Here is a 22,092-nt window from a genome sequence, read left to right as displayed (position 1 = left end):
AATAAGCAGACACAACCGCTGTAGACCGAATGAGAAACCCTGGTTGTACTCATGACATCTTTAAAAAGAAATGAAACACGAGAAAGGCGATTCCACCGATAGTCAAACTAATGTGAGGTGGTACATAACAAGAAATCAGTCTTACCATGTTTCAACATAATCTCTGTAAGTGTATTCAAATATTCGATGCATTTTTTCATCTATGCTTTGAGAAATACAGATGGTAGCTGAGGAATCCATTGGTCCGTACGGACTACGAAGCATTTCATCTGGCGTTTGCCCAAATGGGCGAATCGTTTCGTAAACACCGGAGCTAGCTGGATAGCTCGCAGAAGGAGACGTGTTTCCTATTTGGTCTTGCATTATTGATGAATTAATTAAGCGAAGAACTGCTTTGTTGAATGAGAGTTTTACAGTGAAGTAAACTCGCATGCATTTCTGTTTCAAGTAAGAAACACGGTTGGAGCTCGGGCCTTTGCTGTCAGGAGGTTCTTCCGAGGGCGATACCAGGTTGTCGCTAGCGCCACTCTGGCTATGCTGTTGTCTAACAAAACTGTCCAAGTTATTTTCGACATAGTCGAGAAAAAATACAAAAACAAGAACACCAAGGAAAATTCCAGATACTAAAGCCAGCAATGTGGACAACAAATTGAGCACAGTTTCACCAACAGCTGGTTCGTACGCAATCGCCACTGCAAGCGCAGCTGTTAGGCCTGTTGAAAGCAGCACCGCCTTCGAAGACTTCATACTCCAAGATGTTTTTTAGAAAAGTTCAGTTTTTTGAAATATTACAACTGTTATCCGAGATTATGCTTGTTTTCTTTTAGACGGGACCTCTTCAGTGTATGCCGCGTAAAGAAACACTCCAAGCAGAATATGAATCACGATAATAGTGACAAGTACAGACGGGATTACGCTGTCATCCTTTGAAAAGCGCAAAATATCTTCTAATACAACTTTTCTGCAAGGAAAAAAAATAGAAACTTTAGGTTCAAAAATTAAATAGACCCAAAGGTCCTTAATATTTAGCAATCAAATTATAAAACTTACCAAAACTTGGACCAATCATATGCAACGACATTAAAAAATGAAGCTTAAGCACCGTTAGCTTTAGTGAAGAAATAGAGAGATATTTTATTAGCCTTTCAAACACGATACAAAAATAGGTAAGGACTGGCAGCACTGAATAACCTTGGGGTTTCCTTGTCTATATGCTGCCTGTCATCAAGCAACAGCAAAGCATTTTACGTTAAATCGACAATTGCTAAATTACATTTAGGAGAAGGGTACGATTAACCAGAGTTTAATTAAACCAAGTGTTTAAACACTTACTTGGAAATAAAATATGAAGAAATAGGTAAAGTAATCATCAAAAATGTGTAGGACAAAAGTTTGAAGATGGTACTTGACGAAATATACGACCCATCTCCAGTACTGCTTTGCGCCCTGTGACATACCAACTTATGTTAGATGCTATGATTAGTGAATTCCACTGTCAAGGTATTAAAACTTCTATCAATGTTTTTTTGGAAACAAAAGATCTGTGTAGTCCATGCACAGAGAAGGAAAGGACTTTTATCAACACATCAAATAACACAGTTAGAATTAAAAAACTCTCTTGGCAACATCTGCTCCACATTGCTGTTCTTACGGCTGCAGTTCTTGATTCAGCCAGGATGACAAACTCACAAGAAAAATTAACATTTAACTTATTTATAAGTTGAGGAAAATAGTCACAACCACGTCACCGTGATGAAAAGTACTCACAAGTAAGGATGCTGAGCTTGTTCTGTGGCTGATGGCATGATATCAATCCATCAAAGTTCAGCAGCACAAACTTCACATTACAAAACTGATCTTAACTAGATTCAGCACAAACTTCCTAAACATAGTAGATCTTAAATATGACACCCATCTTCACCAGTGATGCAAAACGTAAACGCAGTCATCAGCGTGAAAATGACACATAGTAGTTGTCTAATTTGCAGTGAAATAAGTTATAACGTGTTATAAATGTGTACATGGGTACGAGTGCTTCACTTACAATATCTTTACACGCACAGAAGATTGATCGCACATTACTATACAATTGAAACGAACGCTAAAGAAAACAAAAAAAACGCCTAAACGATTCAACAGTAAAAGTTAGCTAGGTTTGCTATAAGCATTTTAAAATATTCTTTTTACAATTGTGTAGAGTTGTAACCAAATACCCATAAGCGCACTGACAGAAATCTTCAACCAAGTCAACTTTTACATGATCACACAGAACTATTTTAATAACATCCTACAAAAAAAATGATTGGAGGTAAACAGTTTCAGATTTTTAAAAATTCAACAGAGGTGTCCGTGCAATAGAAAAGTAGGGACATGAAAAAAACAATTCAATAAAAATCAGGTTTCATTTAGAAATTTAAAACGCCAGACGTTTAAAAAAACACATAATGTTGGCATTGAAATGGATGGAATATTGGATTTCACTTCTAAGAATTCGTGATATATAGGTTTTAAGAACCACCCCGCCATAAAAATTGGTCATTTTTACATTGATTCAACATCATTGTGATAAAGAATTTGTTGGGTATAGTTGGTAAACCAATGTTAAAAAGGACCGGTTTTTACCGAACGAGTATTCTACCAGTTTGGAAACATGTTTACATTTTTGCACATCTACTACAAAGATAGTAAGCCATTCTCGGTTTCTATTTTATTGTAGACTAAGTAATTGCCAGGTCACTCCAACATTTTCCAGGTAAGCTACCATACTCAACTTCGTATATCCGGTCCAACAGCCAGGTAGAGACATGGACAGGAGTGAACCCCTTGACCTGGGTTCGGAAGAAATATAATTTCGTGAATACCAAAACACAACATTCCAACAAAGTGCCGTCTCTTTCACGTCGTATACTACTTGCCAGGAGGCTTGCGATAATAAGCAGCGACAGAACTTCGTGCAAAAATGCTACACAATAAAAGCAGCGACAACTTACAGTTTGAGAAAGCCGAAGTGATCGCTACGTGTGAAAGTATCGTTTAGACAAAATCGCTTCGGTTCAATAAACAGTTTGTGTATTTGAAACTCAAGTACCAGCTTGTGCAAGTTGGAAATAAGCTGCATTTCATTATTTCTCATTAAAAAAGTGCATTTTAACTATTGGCGGTGAAAAGAAACTATTTCTTATAATTCTGTCAAACAAAGCAAGGGTGACAATGAAAAACAACTCAGATTCACTATATCTACATTTAAACGAGTTATAAAATAAAAACGGCGGAAATGGTAACAGGGAAATATCAATATAACATAGAATATAACCCAATGGTACCACGGATGCTACACATCGCCTTCTCTTGTAGCAAATCGGCATGGCTGAAAATAAACACCCCACTTAAATGCATTCGCTATGTGACATAAGAAGCAAAGTTAGTTAAGATGGAATGGGATACACTTCATGATAGTCTCAGCAGAAAGTCTCTGAGTCTAAAATAGGTCGTCGCTGGCTCGCATGATGAAAGGCCAAAAGCCTGTCAAACTCCTTCTTAGAAGTTTCGATCGAAAAGTTAAGAGTTAATTTACTAAACGTTGTAATCGTTGTTTTAGGATCACGTGTTGGAACCTTTCAAGGAGTAGTAAATAATAACAACTAAAAGGGTTGTTTCAGATAGTTGTGACAACTTGAACGAATAGGTGAGGAACGTGTGATAAATGTGGGAAGTTCGAAAACAAGTAGTGGTTAGTAAGTCAAGAAAATGAAGACAAAAAAAACATGGGAAAAACAGTAAAATAAGACACGCATTGATGAAATATAACCACTTCGGTGCCAAGACAGAGATAATCAAGGCATCACTGCAAGCAACTGAACGAGCTTAAAAAATCAAGATGATGTTTTGGCTAAATGAATAAATTCCCAACAGTAAAATCACCATAGTGCCCCAAAGGGGGGGGGGGGGAGGGCTTTATTATGCTAACAACGCAAGGTTGATAATAATCCACTAGTGCTAAGTTAGCAATGCACAGGACATATATAACAATAGGAAGGACAGTCAATAAATTAACATGAAAGATATTTAGACAATGATATAATGAGGTTAAAAACCGTAGCTGGGTATGTATTGATCAAATGGTTGGTACAGGACTGGTGCGAATGAAAGTATTCAAGAAATAACAGTGCAGTTAAAACATTTGAAAAACACTGCTTGAAACGATCCCATGGTAATCAAAAGGTTTAATGAGAACATCCAGCAGCATTTCCGTTGAAAGCTTTAAAGTCCGCGGATTTGCAGAGGAGGTACAGCCGCAAATGCATATATAAATGTAACTTTGTAAAATGCCGTAAACTCACGACAAATAACAATACGTGGAAATACAAAACATTGCCTACGGTGACAGGACACCTCAAAATACAAATGAACAATGCCTTCAAAGCCAAAATTAGTTGTTAAACGCAAAACCAACGTTATCTGGACCGTCTCTGCCATCAACAAACACGCTCACGCCTGCTTCAAGCCACTGGACGACATCGACAATACCAAGGGCATCTTTCTCTACTACATTGACCTGATGCTTTCTATTGACCAGAAAGGGGCCAAGTTCTGGAGGGGATGAATCTGTAAAAACAATTTAAATAACGTTGCGCATTCCACAATATTAATGTGTTATTTATGCAACACGATGTCAACTTTATAGCGCACATGTCATTCAACCGTGCAAATATACTACAATGAGAAAATAACCGTAGGCTGTGTTATTTACTTTCAATTTGCACTTGGTCTGGAACTAACTGCTGGTAGATGCGGGAACGGTTGACGCTTGCAGCAATATCCAACTTCCTGCTGTTGAGAAGAGTTTGAGCGACAGCTGCAATATGAGAAATTGATAGCACTTGGCTTTTACACAAGAAATGTACATGGAATAATGTAAGAAAAAAATTACACTCTTTTACATGCACATGTGGTGGTCAGTTAACAGCAGATTTAATCTTTTGCAACCAAGAATTTTGATCCAGTATGTTTTTCAGCTATGTCATTTTCATAACTTTTCTAAACCATATTTATCGCATTAAACCATTGAACAATCCATGCTGAAAAACTGCATTAAACCTACCAGACAAAGACTGATACCCTGGCCTCGACCCAAGCACCAGATATTGTCCACATTTTGTAACCGATGGAATCGTTAACACAGGAAGTAATGATGACATCGGTCTGATACCGCCGGAAAGGTAGTTGGCCTGAATGACAAAGAGTAACAAAAAAGAACAATTTTAACGACTGTAAATAAGGAGGGGAGGGGGGAGTAATTGGCTTTTTGATTTAAATTAAACATTAGCCCTGGTTTTAGAATAAAACAGGACATTCTAAGACCCCTGCAAAGAAGTTTGAAATTTCCGTCCAAAACCACTCCCCCTACCCTGAAAATTACTTTTCGGGTTTAATTGCCTAATCTTGTGTAGATGTCACTTTTTGATCATAGTATTTGAAGTTCAAGTATTATTTGGTACTGCACTGAAACAGATTAAATATGTTGCAAGACTGCCATAAACATTTTTCTTGTCTTGCATTCATCTTTGCATATCTTCCAGGAAGTGGGTACATGGAAGATGTGCAAAGATGAAGACTGTGACATGCAGATGCGGAGATTGTTTTAAACGTGAAAGATGCAAGAAGATTAAAAATATCGTCGTAAATTTTTTAAATTCTAGTTTCATTGACAATAGTGAAACTCTGCAAAATAGTCGCAGAAACAAAAGGTTAAGCATGCCATGATGACATACCGCAGATGGTTGTAATCCAAAAGTGTCGACATTCTTTCCACTCCAAGAAAAATCGAGCATTGCATTATTTAAGATATAACCAGATGCCATGATTTGTGAACCAAATAGTGACCCAATGCTCCTGATTTGAAACGGAAAAATGTTATAGTAGAAAATCAATTGCACATTATGCTATAAAATGACAATTCTGACATAATAAGATCGGTGGTAAAGTATTCTCTTCAGACTGTAGCCTCTCTGACGACAATTTTAGACCATTCGTCATTTAACCAATCTACTGACTTTCTTCATTAAACCAAACATCAGACGAAGGTTAGCACTGGTCCAAAAATTAGCAAGACGAACTGAGAATGTTGACAAATCATACAAACTCACATTGAAATAACAACGGCGAATCCATCATTACCGATCAGAGACACGTACTGCTGACCGCGAGAGGTAAGTTGAAGAGGTTGATATCCATTTAAGTATTGCTCAGCTGGCCGCGCTACAGAATCGTTGATTTTTTCTCTCATCCATACGCCCAAGCTTGTGCTGAAAATCCAAAAGTTGTTAATACTCAAGCACATAGCTCCTCATTTGAATATGTTATTATAGTTCACCAACTAAACTACAAATGTAATTTATACTTTGCGTCTTGTTTAAATTTTGACCTTACCGAGTTTTAATCTAAAAACTATCCAATATCAACTTTTTTATTTTTATTTTCTAAAAAAACGCACGCAAAAAACCAAGTCACCACGTCATGTAACAGCGAGGTGACTTAAATTTATTTTCCTTCATTAAATTGCAATATATTAATTATTTTTATGAGACGCTTGGCTAAACAGTAGGGTGTCCCACTTTTAGGCGACTTTTCAGGAAAATTAGGTTCGGGTCAAATTCTGACTGGATTTTCGTCACTGACTTCAAAAATGACGTTATTTTTTCATTATGACGTCATCTTGATGCGCCAGCTAGCGGATTTTTGCTATTTTGGCCCTATTACGAATATGGTAAGAGCTAGAGAGTTGGAACTTGCGCCAAAATGACCAGAAGAGACGATTTCCTATTTGTTGTCAATACAATATGAAACGCTAACTGCAACAGAAAATGAAATAATTTGAAAAAACATGTTTTTGGTCATTTTTGGACAAAAAAGTGAAACATGGCAATTTTGCTTGAGTTTTGCTACAGTGATGCTTTTATTTCGATTGTTAAGCTGCGCCACCTTGTTTAAAAATTAAGTACAGTGGTAGTAGCTTAATAATAGAATATAGTGACGCTTTTATTTCGATTGTTATGTCATAAACAGTACATCCTAAAATAAAAATGATGCAATGTTGCATCATTTTTGTTTGGGATGTTTTGCAAACAAGATTCATAAATTTTGTCTGGCAGATGGTGGTTTGATGAACAGAATTAAGAAAATACCAAAACCTAAGCCCCAACATCTGAAAATCCGACAAGATTGTAAAGTTTCCATCACAGATATAGCCGCAAATCATTTAAAAGCCAAGATCTTATGGCTTTCTGACCACAAGAAAGAAGCTAAAGATTCATCTTTTCGGAGCGATCATATGTGTCTTCTTGCTCTGGCAGCTGATTTATTGATGGATGTTCCCGGAAACTTGAAACCCCCACTTTTTTATCGTCAAGAAGGCGTGTCCCGTGCGCGTTGGATAACAACAGCGAGTGGTTACTTAAGAATGCTGAGTTTGGGTATTGTGTTGAGCCTCAGGATATTCCCAAACTTCAACGTATGGTTTCTTTCATTGTTTGTGTTCATTTGCCAGCATCTTTGGTCATCCATCTTAAACCTTCCGCTGCTGAAAGTCCCTCAATTGTACTGTTCACAAGAGGTTTATAACTTGCAGATAAATATGTTGATGAACCAGTATTCAACGCTGTTCTGATACATCGTTAAGCATGCATCCTAATGGTTGAGCATTAAAAACGTTGCTTTAAGTTCCCACGCTGAAGCTCCGCCTTTTTGCTGCTGATGCGGTAAGACAGAAAATTTTTCCAAGAACGTTGATATCAAGCAGACGCTTTTGAAGTGTGGCAACTTACGTGATTTTTACTCCGAAGAAAGATGGCTTCATGCATAGCATGTTTTTCGTCTCCATCAGTGTTTTGGCGTATGATCGACAACAACAACAACAGAGCGCTTCATTGGAAGACTGAAAGGCATTGTGAACGGCTTGATTCGAGATGACCAAGATGATTTGGCCAAAACAGACTTGCGCATTTGTGCTGCTTTGCACAGTATGGTGTGATAAATAATCCCATTAAACTGTGTTGTGTTGTTGAATGGTGGTTTTGTTTGATAGATCTTTGAACTAAATGACCACGGGTTTAACGTTTGCTAGTATTAGTAATTGCAACATGCATGGAAAAATCAATGCTGAGGTAATTAATTGTAAATACAATAGGCTAGTAGACTACTACCAAGTACCACTGTACGTAATTGTTAAACAATGTGGCGCAGCACAGCAACTTAATCGATATAAAAGCGTCACTACAGCAAAATTGCCATGTTTCTCATTTTTTTGTCCAAAAATGACCAAAAACATGTTTTTTCAAAATAACTCCTTTTCTGTTGCAGTTAGCGTTTCATATTGTATTGATAACAAATAGGAAATTGTCTCTTCCGGTCATTTTGGCGCAAGTTCCAACTCTCTAGCTCTTACCATATTTGTGATAAGGCCAAAATAGCAAAAATCCGCTAGCTGGCGCATCAAGATGACGTAATAATGAAAAAATAACGTCATTTTTGAAATCAGTGACGAAAATCCAGTCAGAATTTGACCCGAACCTAATTTTCCTGAAAAGTCGCCTAAAAGTGGGACACCCTACTAAACAGCCAGAAGTCAACACCTAGCTCTAAAGCAGAACTGTGTTGTTATTTAAGAAATAGTAAAAATTTGGAAGATTCGGTCCGAGTTCAAAGCACCGACTGTGCACTCACAAGCCACAAAAAAGTTTCTTGGGACCGTTGAGGTTATCTCGGCTGGTGAAATAGTTTCTCTGAAAACAAATTGAAGATTCCGTGAGTACCCTTACTTTTTCTGAGACGAAAAGAAATCCGGAGCAGTAAAGTTGCTTCGGGTTGGATCGCCAAGTTGCGTTTGCAACGCCAAACTATATTTCAATACCTCTGCTAAACGATGCACCTGTAGACAAAGAATATGAGCTGAATCACTATATAAAAAAACAACTGTACCGTGGTAAAAATGTAATAATCTTGTTACTTATCATTCCAGTTATAATAATGACGGTAACAGTAGTAAATGTAGTAAATAATAACAAATTATTGCAGAAGAGTCTGTCTGCTTTGCAAAACCATGAGGAGCAACGCACTCTGCAATGGATGCAGCGCTATAAACACAACATTATCATTAACAGTTTGTGCCTTCTAGTGTATGGTAAACGATAACGGCATTTCAGCCAGTAACTGAAGATTTCATTGATTTGAAGGAAATCTAAGGACGCTGAAGTTGTGTCCATATTTACCCCACCTCTAGGTATCTAGCTAGGACACGTCCGCTCGACATTCGTTGTTTGGATATTCGCATGACTTAGCTTCGCAGCAGTTACTGTGAGCTACGATTGCTGAGCAAACATTCCTCAAGCAATTACCTGAAGAAATTCACTGGCAGCTGTATCATCGGTTGTTGCATAAGTAGACATTGTATTCATGGCCGCATGAAGAGCAAATCCAAGCGATGGCGGACCCGCAGTAAGCACATTCATATCTGAAATCAAAAAGAAACTTTTGCAGAATAACTTTGAGAACAATGAAGGTATTTTGAAAAGCATTGACTCACGGTGTTAATATCCAACTCTCGAGTCAAACAACATAAACTCCAAGACAATTTTAATCGAGTATTAAAACCTGCTTCGAAAAGCAGTAAATTTTTCATGTCTTTTTTCTTAGATTTAAGCAGAAATCACACCACGTCGAAAAAGCCCACACCTGACGTGGCTAGCTCACCTCTAATCGTAGTCTCATTAACATTAAAGTTGTTGTTGACATTATATGCTTTCATATCTGACGCAGTTAGCAGCCCTCCGTTGCTGTTGATTTTCTCTACAAGTGGGTCAGTTAAAACTCCTGAGTAAAGGGCGTCAGCTCCACTAGCAGCAAGCACCTGTGTACAGCACGACACAATGTTAACGCCACACAATAAAGTAGGAACTTTCTGAAGAATAATTCATAAAATGTCCGCTCTTATAACAGGTGATAGACAACAACTTCATCGAATTGAATAACATTCAAAAAAACAATACAATAAAGTCAAACAAAGTAAGATAAGATATTGAACTCGATTGTTTTAAGCAAAACTTTGCCCACACTAGGAAGTAATTGTCGAAAAGTTCGAGTTTAATATGTTACTTTGTTGTTGTTTTTTGAATAATGTCGTTCAATCAAATTAAGCTGTAGTCTATCACATGTCTGTGATATTCTAAAATTACTTCTCTCCCAAAGCTATACTTATAACAAGTATTTAAGGAATTCGTTCAATCTCATAACACAGATTCAAATGTTGAAAGATCGTCACAACTCTCAACGGTTCAACACCTTGGGTTGCGGTAAAGATTTTGCACATGTGACGGACTACGGTGATTGGGGCACAGACTGAGACCTTTTCGGACAACACGTTAAGTGAAGGGTCAAACAATGAAAAATAGCCCACAAAGTTTAAGCTTAGCAATTAACATCCCAGAAGGGTTACAGATTACACTCTACTTACCTACCCTACACCAATAACAAAGTGTCAACTAAGCTGAATCAAGCATAACATGAGTAATGAATGACTAGCTAGTTTAACTTTTAAGTCGTGTGATGACAATTGTTATCCAACAAGATTTGAGAGGAAAATTCACTGAAAACACTTCCGAAAACTGTTATTTTTGTAGCACGAAATTTCCTGCTGACTGATGAAATAAACAAAGGTGAGTGATAATGTCAAACACATGCACATAACCTACCCTTAATGTTTTGGCTAATTCCGGTTGCTTTAAGGTATCTCCTTCGATCAGGTTTGATCCATCTGGTTTTGTAATCAAACTTTTCAATTCTGGATGTGCAATGCTGACATTGAGCGACTGGATGGCAGCAGCTAACTCATCGGATACTTTGAAGCCGTTTTCAGCCACATTTGCCACCTGTTCAACAATTTCTTTCCACGGTTTTCTGCAAAACGAAAAAATCTTTATTAATTTACAACGTTGCGTTGAAGTCAAAACTAACAACAAAACTAACACAAACGAGCAGACTTTTTGTATTTTGTCAATTGCAAAAACAAAACTACGCCTGTTCGTTAGCATGATGTTTATAAATTTATATGCGCCAACCTTCCATAGCTTTTGTGTAAACTTTCCAAGCCTTTTATAAAGCCAGGTACAGCAACCGAATTAATGGGTGATATTCCATCCATTAATGTTCCTTCAAATCTTTCATTTCTAATCGTTTTGTTTGAAAAAGAGGATGGGCTCATTTCGCGAAAGTCAAACATTTGTGTGGCATCTTCCACCAGCTTCTGGTTGTGAATCAAAGCAAATCCACCACTGCAAAAAAAACAGCGATCATAAAATGTTGCATGCAGTGAAGCAGTCCAGCGGTAAAAACAAATGCCTTGGTGTCACAATCGAGGGAAATGCTTTAAGCCTTCTCTAAGACTTCGAAACAAATCATGAAAGAAGATTAAACTTAAAGTCATTTTCAATCTAGCCGCATATCAATCTGATTTAGCGTTGGGAACACAAGATAATACAATAGCAATTCATGATGTAATAGAAAAATATCTGACAATACCGACCCTCCCATTCCTGCTGCGTGAGGTTGAGTGACACAGAGGCACAAAGCCGTTATTACTGCTGCATCAGCGCTGGAAGCTTTTCCTGATGTCAGCAAATCATAACCCATCTTTGAACAAAATTCATCGCTCGATACTATGCCACCATGTGGGGGAACCTGCATAGGAATGGCGTCCATGTCAATCCTGTCAGAAAGCTAATTTTAACGGAGACCAATGTGGTCTGCCTTGTCTCAGTACCAACATACAAACAATGTAACACGACAGAGTTTAGCATCACTGCAAGTCTAGAAAAAACTGAACAAAATTTTATAAAATGAAAGAAGTTGTATTTTATAAATGAAAATTTGATAAACTAGAACTAGGCGGACGAAGAGAAACTGAAAAGACATTCATAAATGATATATGTTTTGCAACAAGTCTTGAAACGTTTACACAAAAAACGTTGGTGTCATAAGTAGGCTATACTGCACAAAACGTTTAAATTTCTGGCCAATGTTTTAAACTGCAGTCAGCTACTTCCTTTAACAAACTCGCTGACTACCGTTCATCACAAATGCAAACGTTCGAATGACGCAAACCAGAGATACATACAATGGTATGTAGACAAGAACTGAAGAGAATTTGAATTTGGCTGCTACCAGGGTTGAGAAAAACCCGGGTTTTTTTAAAAAAGCCCAACCCGCATGTTTTTTTTAAAAAAAAAACGGGTTTTTTGGGTTTTATTTAAAAAAGATGCAAAAAAGGTAGATTCATGCTTGTTTCACCTCAAATACTACTTTTTACCAATGAAGTGCCTCTCACTCACAGTACATGCTGGCATAACTCAATAAAATAATGCACTAGGGCTGTTTAACTATGAGGCCTTCTTGCATAAATGAGTTTTAGTGTATTACAAAGTGGCAGTACTTGATTTTTGTGTGCAGAAATATCCACTGTATTTTCAATTTATCTTTGGAAATTTACTTCACAATCACATCCTTAAGTCCTAATTTGAATTTGAAGTTTACCTTGTAGTACTTTGGTTAATTTTTTCAATTTTCTAATAAAAATTGGACAAATATGATGCTCTGGGTTTTTTATGTTTTTTTTTGGGTTTTTTTAAGTGGGTTTTTAAAAAAAAAACCACCCGTTTTTTTTTGGGTTGGGTGAAATACCGACAACCCTGGCTGCTACTATAGTCCATTAAACGTACCATCAATAACGTATATTTCGGAGCAGCTTGTCAAAACAATATTTTCATGGATACATTACAACGATAATGTCAACTAATTTGACAACAACGCATGAAAAATGACATTCTTGGCAGAGAGTGTCAATGCAGTCGTCAGTTAATCATATGTTGATCACCTACCACGGTGAAGATAATTATGGTGAAGGTTGATCATTTTTTTTACAACCTAGACAGCAAATCAACCATTTTTTACATTGAATCAACGTTTGCAGACGTTGAATCAATGTAAAAAACGGTTGATTTACTATCTAGGTTGTAAATAATCAGCACAGCAAATCAACCATTTTTACATTGAATCAACGTTTGCAGACGTTAAATCAATGTAAAAAACGGTTGATTTACTGTCTGGGAAGAAATAAACGACAGCAAATTTTCAAAGAAAAGACATAACTTCCTTGTTACACAGGTACCTGAGGAGATCCGGTATATATTTGCACAATCAACGCAATTGTGACGCTAACACTGAAGACGACCATGGAAGTGATGATTATACACAGACCATCTGCATGCCTTAAGAATCTGTGAAAAGTATTCAGAGCCTAAATTAAAATGATCTTAGAATTTACGTTTAAAAAAAGCTTCGTAAAATGTTCATCAAGACAATCCACGTCTTTTAGGTGCAGACAGTTAGGTGCCTGCCCAATAGGTGCACGCACTGTGGCGTCAGGACATTTAGGTACGGCGCCTGCCACCCGGTTATCTGGGTGCTATTTGGTGTGTAAAATTACACTCATAGTCATTTATCAGAAATGCTTGATAATGCGACAGTACTCTCGCTGTGTTACAAAGTGACTTTTACTTTGAAACATATCAGTATGCAGTGCCTGACTATGCAAAAACCCACTTAGCCAGTTCTTTTGTTTGAACAGGTGCGTGAGATGTAAGGATGAAGATTTTTATTAAGCCTTTTGTTCAGCCCCCCCCCTCCCTGAGAAAATCTTGCATATATACGCCACTGTCTGCAGTATTACCATAAAGCACCTAATGAAATAGACTGTACTGGGAATAGCACCTAAATGACCGGGCGCCTCAGTGTGTCGCACCTAAATATACTGACACCACAATGTGCGCACCTAAAATACGTGCTCTGTGCAAAATAATACCAAAATTAAATATGAATTCATAGTTTAAAAGCATTGATAAAGCGAGCATTCAGTTTTTGTATGCTTCTATGCAATGATAAACATTTCTAAAAGTAAAAAAAAGTACTTAAATTGTAAATCCCAGAAATATGCATACACTTGATTCTGCATTTAATTAGCAAATTTGCAACACAGTACCGCCTGCCGGTACCAAAAATAACCAAGCTAGTCAAACATTAAAGTCTAGGGAAGATAATAAAGTACCGGTATCATTAAAGTTCATTTGTTGAACATTGCAAAACCAGCATACAGTGAGCAACTGCAGCTAAGTAGCTAGTTTTCATTGAACCAAACATATTATTCGGTACCCGGACATTTTGCCGAAAGACATTTTGCCGAAAGGACATTTTGCCGAAAGACATTTTGTTGAATGGACATTTTTCCAAAACTCCTTTTTGTGTTATATGTATCGATATTCTCCACAGTGTGTTTTAGTCTATCGTTCACAACCTTAGTCCTTTCGGCAATTTGTCCATCGGCAAAATGTCCTTTCGGCAAAATGTCTTTCGGCAAAATGTCCTTTCGGCAAAATGTCCATACACGTATTATTCAAACAGAAAACTACTCACAAAAATGTGAAAGTAAATAATATGCTTGTGTTATAATTAAATGCACCTTGTTTTAACAAGTTAATGAAACTTTGGACAAACTCTTGGGTAACCATATTATATACAGTGTAACATAGTCCAAAGCCAAATACTACTTCAAAACAGCAGTGGAAGGGAGATATTAGCTTCACCTAGGAAGGAAACCAACAACGGAGGATTGTTGTAGTTAGTCATATTATAAAAAGCAGATTTAAAAACTTGAAAATTTTATGCAAACATAACTTTTACAACCTTGGAAGTGCAAACGGATTGTAGTGAACTTCTTTTAATCGAGACACTTCTTCAGGCGGTTGAGTCATTATCAAAACGTTGCTTGATGACTGGGTGTCCGTGCTGCTGGAAGAATGGAACTCTGCTGTGATTTTATGATTGGAAGTATCAAATGACACTTCTTCCAAGCCTGATGATAATATATGTTTATGTTTAATGTTCACAATAAACAAAAGTGTTTCAAAACGAATTGTTAGATGGGTTGTAGAACCAATATATACATTAGTCTTACAATTCTGAACAAACATTTGAAAGACAAAATACTTCCAATGAGATCAAATCAATAAACAAAAAATATTAAAATAGGTTAATCTGACAAAAAAGACAATTTTTCAAGTGTTCGTGTACTGTAAAGAATAAACTGTGCAGTGTGCAGCTTGCAACATTATAGCCTTTAAAAATAAAACTAATTAGTAACACTTCCGAAAAATGATATTAGTTGACTTACCATAGATTCATTAACCTGTCCTACCACTAACCAAATTGCAAGTGGTGGCAGACTTGCTCAGCATTTTCAATACAAATTAAACAAACCTTTTTTTTATCAAACTACTAACTCTACTCCACTATAACCAACTCACATGCTGTGTGCCAACGGCCCAGTAATCAAACATTGCACTGCTTATATTGGTACAGTTAATAAACAACCACCGCTAATCATCAACCACACAATATACTCATTAAGAAGCATACAACAGCGTTGAGAAGTGTTAGAACAGTTTTCTTATCACAGTAAGGAGGTGCCTATTCATCAAAATAAAAACAAGTATATACAGTAATCGCATGATTTTATAACCCGTGTCTTATGTTGTGTTGGCGGTAATATTGTGTTGCTTCCACCTTTATACAACAATGCATTCAAACTAAGCAGAAAAATGGTGAAAATCTAGTTTTAATAAATGAAAAGGGTGACAAATTTTGTAGTTTACAAACTTCTGTATAATGTGGGTACTGTAATTGGTAGAATAGCATCAGTAGATTAAATGTCACACTTTAGTAAAAGATTTAACATTATGGTTGCAGTCGTGCGTTAAAATATAGCAGAAAGAAAGTCCACTAAAAAACAGGATTAACACCAAAATAATTGAAATTAGATCTACTGTAAGTGTGAATGTTTCGTGAGTGAAGCATAACTCGATGAATATTTCATGAGTAACAAATTTCAATAGATTGTTCACTTACCACTATTTCGTGATTGATATGTATACAGATGTCACTCCAATAAAGTGCTTACAGAATATAGTTGACAAAGATTGGTTACAATTTTGTGCAACATGATAATAAGTATCAAAAAGAGTCGTATTGCAGCCATGCTATTTATTTTATCTGTGTTTGCAACATACAGCTGGTTGATAGTGTGGACCACAAAGGCAGTCATAGAATACATCGACAAAGCACCAACAATGCAAGAATATGAATTAAATAAAATTCATACCAAAGAAAAACTTTTGCAACTATACCAATATGAAGATATCTCAGAAACCGGTTTCAGAAAAGCTGAGAAGGTTTATAAGGTGGGAAACAGCAGTATGTTAGAAGATGACAAAGCATGTTCTTTTAAAAGCTTTATGGATCCATCAAAAAAGAGGTGGTTTATGGCACGATATAATTCCAAAATACAACCTGCATGGACAAAAGATGCTACTGAGTTAGACATTAATGTGTACGAATGGTGGCTTACACTACAAAATAGCCAAGGGGTGGATACTGAAAAGTACCTTCAAAAATTGTTTGAAGTAGGAATTCCAAAAAGTAATCCATACCTTAGAGAAGATATCAGAGAAATGAAACAATGCAGAAAATGTGCTGTGGTGGGAAACTCAGGAAATTCATTTGACTCTGGTTATGGAAAAGTAAGTTTAATCATGTTCATTGTATTTGTATTTAAGCAATTGTTAATATAAAGTAGTCATATCCAGCATGACTGAATTTCTTCTATTGCCTGACACTGTGATGTTACAACCTAAGTCAATACTTTTTTTATTATTGATTTAATTTTGAAACCTCAGTGAAAAGTTATCATTTGAAAAAAGTCAAAAAGTGACTTACTACGTTCGGACAAACAACAGGAGTGCTCACCCACAACGACTTGTAGGCATACATTGATTGCTTGCCAAAAGATGTATATACCAAAAAGATGGATTAATTGGGAGGCAAATTGACCAAAACAATTTTTTAGTCAATAAATTTAGAAGATGTTGCATGGCAATGGGCATATATTGAAACTTCCACACAGGCCCCCAGGGGTTTGCAGTCCCCAGTTTGAGAATCACTGCTATAAGCCATTGTAAACACTAAACGGTAATGTTGCATTGAAACGTGCAAAAAAAGGCTTATATACTATATATATATACTTAACTATTATATTTAAGTATGAAGCTAACATGCCACATTGGCACATTTTGAGTGTTTGACACCAAGAATTACTGAAAACAAAAATTAATGGATGTCAAACATAGTAATTCTTCATAAAGTTGAGCTTGAAAATACTGGTTAGCTGAATATTAGCATGCAAATGCATCACATGAGTGCATTTTTGATATGAACACCACATTTAAAACAGGTCATGGACCAAGACATATTGCATAAAAGTTTAACTAGAAAGTTATCATCATACAAAAACTATACCATACTATTTTTTAAACACAGATTATTGATGAACATGACTTTGTTATTCGAATGAACAAGGCTCCTACTGCTTCATTTGAAAAAGATGTTGGAGAAAAAACTACACATCGTTTCATGTATCCAGAAAGCGCATTAGAAAAACTTCCCAACGGTAATTACTATGAACAGAAAAGATGTAGGTAGGACTGTAGGAATTTAGGACTAGTCAAACAAAACTCAACACTACTTTGACATGCAACAATTTTATCAAGTCATCAATGATCGAGCACTTATATACTCTGCTAATAGCAACAAATTTTCTATCCTTTAATCTGTTTGAAAAGTAAGATTACTAATAATCGATTAAGATTTTCTAATTTCTATACAACCATTTTTTTTCTTTTTATCAAGACATGCTACAGCACCAAAAAATAATTAGGAATGCTAAACTTGGCATGGCAATGTTATTCATGAATCATGATTGCACTACTTGAGATGTTTCATGTGACAATTAATTACACACCCACTTCAGTTACATAATTATATAATTACTGATTCAAAGCATCCTCGATGTGAATAACTTCATACTTACCGTGATCAACTGATCATACACAGTAATGTTTCAGCCAAATTTCAACAAATTCAAGGTCAGGTTTAAAGAATACAAAGATTTGGATAAACGACCCCATGGCTGGTTGTCCAAACTTATAAAAAAGTAAAAATTTTAAAGCTGCACAGTGTACATTCTAGAATCATCATCACTCAGTCATGCCAATGCTGTAATTACTGTAACCAAGTGTTAATTTTAATAACCAAATATCAAAATATTGTTACACCAAAAAATAATTGCAGATGATTATTAGTTGGAAACAAAAAGCAAATAATTCGTTCATGCCACCTATGATCACCTCTACGGTCGTACATACCAGAATGAGTTTCTTTCTATAAATCAGCAACGAACTTAGGCTGTAAAGTAATATGTAATGCTTATTTCAGGGGAAAGCTTTGTATTGACACCATTTAAACCAATGGACCTGAAATGGTTTCTTAGTGCTATAACAACAGCAGATGTCAGAACCTACGCAGATGTTCCACATAAACTAATCTGTGATGTGTCTAAAGTCATCATTCTCAGCCCCGCATTTATAAGGTAAAGTATTAATTTATGCTACTTTAATTAGGTTCTATGAAACCTATCTTAAGAATGCAGTATGTGAATCTGCAAGTTGTATATTACTATGGGGGAAGTTAATTTTAATGTCAACTTTAGCCCTGATTTTAGGATACAACAGTACATTCTAAGACCTCTAGAAAAAATTGAAATATTCGTCCAAAAACCTCCCCTACCCTGAAAATTACTTTTCGAGTAACATTGCCTTGTATTGCATTGATGTCACTTTTTGTTTATGGCATTTAAAGTTGAAATATTATGTACCACTGTACCAAAACACGTTAATGATGTTGCAAGACTGTCGCAAACAGTTTTTCTGGTCTTAGTTTGTGGTAAAACACAGGAAAGTGATCATTTTAATTTGTGAGCATGACTACACGGCACGCATGCGCGAAAGCGTACCGAAAATACATATATTCTGTATTGAAGAAATAGAGAATAGGCTACCATATTAAATTAATATTGATCCATGGGTAATTGGGTATTGTACAGCTTTTGCCGCACAAGTATGCATTTTTAAGTAGCCTACACATATCCTTACAAAAGAAAAACATTCAACAGGCCTCGAAATTCGTTTTTTGTTGACGGCGGACAAACGTGTCCGGTCTGAGCAGCTATCTCGGCGGACAAATTAAGTCTCACGGCGGACACACCAGTTTTGACATCGATCGTCATGCTTAATCACTTTATCTTGAGACTTGATATTTCTTTGCCATTTGAGAACTATAACTATACGGTTTAGAAGGCTTTAAATTTCAGTGAAGTCACTCTGAAAGGCTTTCATCAGACCAACGACGTGCGCTTGAAGAGTAAAAGCGCCGAGTAGCTGCTTAATACGCCACATAACTTATTAACTTCCACCGAACGAGGTCGTGTGGCTTCTTGCGTCACAATCTGGGTATTTTTTTTTCGGTTATTTATCGGTCATTGACCGATTTTTTAGCAAAATGTCCGAAAAAAATATAGTCGATTCGGTTAAAATGTCCGAAAAAAATATAGTCATAGTCAATGTCTGCGGCCGGGTGTTGTTGGTTGAGTTTCGCTGATGAACGTTGAAGAAACGTTTGTCTGTTCTAACTTTTCTCAGATAAAACACGACAACGTTTCTCAGCGAAACTTAATGTTGTAGCTAGTCAGGAAGTGCAAATTTTGGTTTGTATCAACTATATACTTGAAAGGAAATGTTTTCATCAGAAAAAATGACCAAAATAAATAAAAAATGACCGAGTTTTTTCAAGTCATTTCGGACAAATGACTAAAAAGTCTCAGCGAAAAAAAAACCAGGTCACAATGCTCTGGGCACAAGTCGGAAAACTTCTACACTAATGCTACTATTTTCTGCTGTGCAAAGCATCACTAGGCTTTTTTAAGGTTTATTCTTGCGTGTCATGTGAGCGAAAGTGAATTTTCCCTGGGCTTTTTCTTGCTGTAATACCAAAACTTAACAAATTTTGCTGTATCTTGCTGTAATAGCCTACTCGTATTTCTAATTTTGTAGCCAACCTTTCTTTATCAATATTACTTGGAGATCAAAGCCAGACACTGCGCGTGATGTTCTATTTTGTGTGAAATAAAGTATGCTAAACCCGCTAAAGTTACTATGTTTTATTTCTCTATTTTGAAACTTTGACAAAAATTTCAAAAAATACTTTTAAGAGGTCTTGAAATGTCCTGTTATATTCTAAAACTAGGGCTAAAGTGGATTTGAAATAAAAGCAGATTAACCCCTCCCTAATATTACTTTGAACAATACCGTGAAACTTTTGTGTTTCAGTTGTGACCGTCAGGTATTACCACTCATTGGTTAAGCAACCGTAGGCAAACCACAGAGCAACACAAACTATCTGACAGTTGTTTAGGTTTCGTAATACCATGATTAAAAAAACATGAAACATTAGAAAACATTCTATAGTAGATATTGATAAATTTAAAATTACTACAAAAATTTTACTACATATGACAAAGCCAAAAATTGTATGCAGCAGCAAGCAACCTAGTTTTTTTTGATAATCTGCTAAAGTATATAATATATATTGCAGGTTATGTCTGCCTATCCACATACTATAAAGCATAGGGTTGGTGTGTGTATTTGCAACCATCGAGATAATTGCGTCCACTTTACAAGTTTGTAAATGTTTTGCAATTGATAATAATTTGACAGAAAACAAAATTACCAGTGTATTAATCAATAATGTTATCACAACTTAGGTATATATAATATATAAAAGTTTTATCTTTTTGTGCTAACTATTATAATTATATTTATATATATACTTGTTTTTTTGGTCTCCAAATTACGTTTTTGAAAGAATTCCGTTTTTTATTACAAAACCAAATTACGTTTTTAAAAGAATTCCGTTTTTTATTACACTAATTAAAAATGGTATTTGGACTTTCAAGCAGCATAAAAATAAATATGTCAACGAGAAGTGCTTTTATCAGAGTCTGTGTGTTGTTGCTGTCATCACATTATTTAGGCTGCCATGCGTTTTTTACAAATTATTTTATTAGGCGGATCGTACAGAATTATTCCGCCAGAATGACAGTGGTGTTCAGACGCATTTTAGAATTAAAACAGCAATCAGAAAATGCGCTTTTGTAATTTTAATACACACAACATTCACAACAATACCACCAAATCATTACATGCTTAATTGCTTAAGAGTATGAAAATATGTTTCTAATGAAAAAAGAGAACTGTTGAAGTCTTAGTTAACAAATACGATTTTCAAAGGTCCTTTGAAAAAAATGGTTGCAAATACCACACATAGACTAGGCTTATACTGACATGCATTGAAAATTACCATGTGCTCATGCCTTATATATTATATTTAGATATGTTCATGACAGATGGACACAGCATCATGGGCGGTATCCATCAACTGGGCTATTAGCAGTAATATATGCATTACATGAATGTGACCAAGTTAGCCTGTTTGGATTTGGTGCTGATAAAAATGGTAATTGGCATCATTATTGGGAAGACATACCACTAAAATCGAAAAGAACATTCAAGTCAACAGGAGTACATGACTCAGAATGGGAAAGCAGCATATTACAGCAACTTCAGACTCAAAAAATTGTTCAGTGGTATAGAAATGAATAAATTAAATTACCTAAACAATATATTTTAAGATTTAACATGAACTACTGTTTACCTGAATCATTATTCCGTGATTTTTCTGATTCTTGTCTATGATTTGATAAAGCAGTTGTTTGTTTAACTTTATACAACACGTTGTATTGATGGTGGTCATTCATACCTTTTCCTAAAGTTTAATCATTTTTTACTTAGCCTGGAACACAATAAATTAAATTAAACACTTAACCTTATACAGTAGTTCCCGCTTATTACGGCCACCCTGAGACCAGATGATTTTGGACTTAATAAGTGGAGTCGAATTTTTGCCGCTCCTATACGCATAATTAACTAAAATGACCAACTGTGCAATGGCTAAAAGTTGCTATTCCTGTCATATATATTTGCA

At 35.9% G+C, this 22,092-nt stretch overlaps 3 protein-coding genes across 3 annotated transcripts in view; 1 reads left to right on the top strand and 2 right to left on the bottom strand.

Moving 5' to 3' along the window:
* Positions 1–1,883, bottom strand: part of LOC145780059 (sorting nexin-25-like) — an 18,501-nt gene extending 16,618 nt beyond the window's left edge. The window contains exons 1-3 of the mRNA XM_082591770.1: positions 1,768–1,883; positions 1,333–1,446; positions 146–961 (exon numbers count right to left, since the gene is read on the bottom strand). Of these exons, the coding sequence (XP_082447896.1) occupies positions 146–747 (602 nt within the window). The 5' untranslated portion in view covers positions 748–961; positions 1,333–1,446; positions 1,768–1,883. The remainder of the gene's footprint in view (positions 1–145; positions 962–1,332; positions 1,447–1,767) is intronic.
* On the bottom strand, positions 1,880–21,865 carry LOC145780197 (glutathione hydrolase 7-like). The gene is made up of 14 exons (XM_082591903.1): positions 21,763–21,865; positions 14,788–14,956; positions 13,217–13,325; positions 11,576–11,730; positions 11,112–11,324; positions 10,746–10,950; positions 9,748–9,904; positions 9,393–9,508; positions 8,817–8,926; positions 6,147–6,305; positions 5,772–5,892; positions 5,102–5,228; positions 4,751–4,855; positions 1,880–4,605 (listed from the first exon to the last, which is right to left on the bottom strand). The coding sequence occupies exons 1-14, from the start codon at positions 21,863–21,865 to the stop codon at positions 4,430–4,432; spliced, it is 2,025 nt and encodes a 674-aa protein (XP_082448029.1). The 3' UTR covers positions 1,880–4,429.
* Positions 16,101–22,092, top strand: LOC145780061 (CMP-N-acetylneuraminate-beta-galactosamide-alpha-2,3-sialyltransferase 2-like). The gene is made up of 4 exons (XM_082591773.1): positions 16,101–16,679; positions 17,476–17,605; positions 18,430–18,583; positions 21,440–22,092. The coding sequence occupies exons 1-4, from the start codon at positions 16,101–16,103 to the stop codon at positions 21,708–21,710; spliced, it is 1,134 nt and encodes a 377-aa protein (XP_082447899.1). The 3' UTR covers positions 21,711–22,092.

Source organism: Aplidium turbinatum, chromosome 11, assembly GCF_918807975.1.
Source record: "Aplidium turbinatum chromosome 11, kaAplTurb1.1, whole genome shotgun sequence".
NCBI lineage: Eukaryota > Metazoa > Chordata > Ascidiacea > Aplousobranchia > Polyclinidae > Aplidium > Aplidium turbinatum.
This window is presented reverse-complemented; position numbering and strand designations above follow the sequence as displayed.

Coding starts and splice junctions, on each gene's coding strand:
- LOC145780061 (XM_082591773.1), top strand. CDS start 16,101: ATGATAATAAGTATCAAAAAGAGTCGTATTGCAGCCATGCTATTTATT. Junction 16,680..17,475: donor TTGACTCTGGTTATGGAAAA/GTAAGTTTAATC, acceptor TTTTAAACACAG/ATTATTGATGAACATGACTT. Junction 18,584..21,439: donor CTCAGCCCCGCATTTATAAG/GTAAAGTATTAA, acceptor TATTATATTTAG/ATATGTTCATGACAGATGGA.
- LOC145780197 (XM_082591903.1), bottom strand. CDS start 21,865: ATGAATGACCACCATCAATACAACGTGTTGTATAAAGTTAAACAAACA. Junction 9,509..9,747: donor TAATGAGACTACGATTAGAG/GTGAGCTAGCCA, acceptor TTTTGATTTCAG/ATATGAATGTGCTTACTGCG. Junction 5,893..6,146: donor TTCGCCGTTGTTATTTCAAT/GTGAGTTTGTAT, acceptor GTTTCAAATCAG/GAGCATTGGGTCACTATTTG.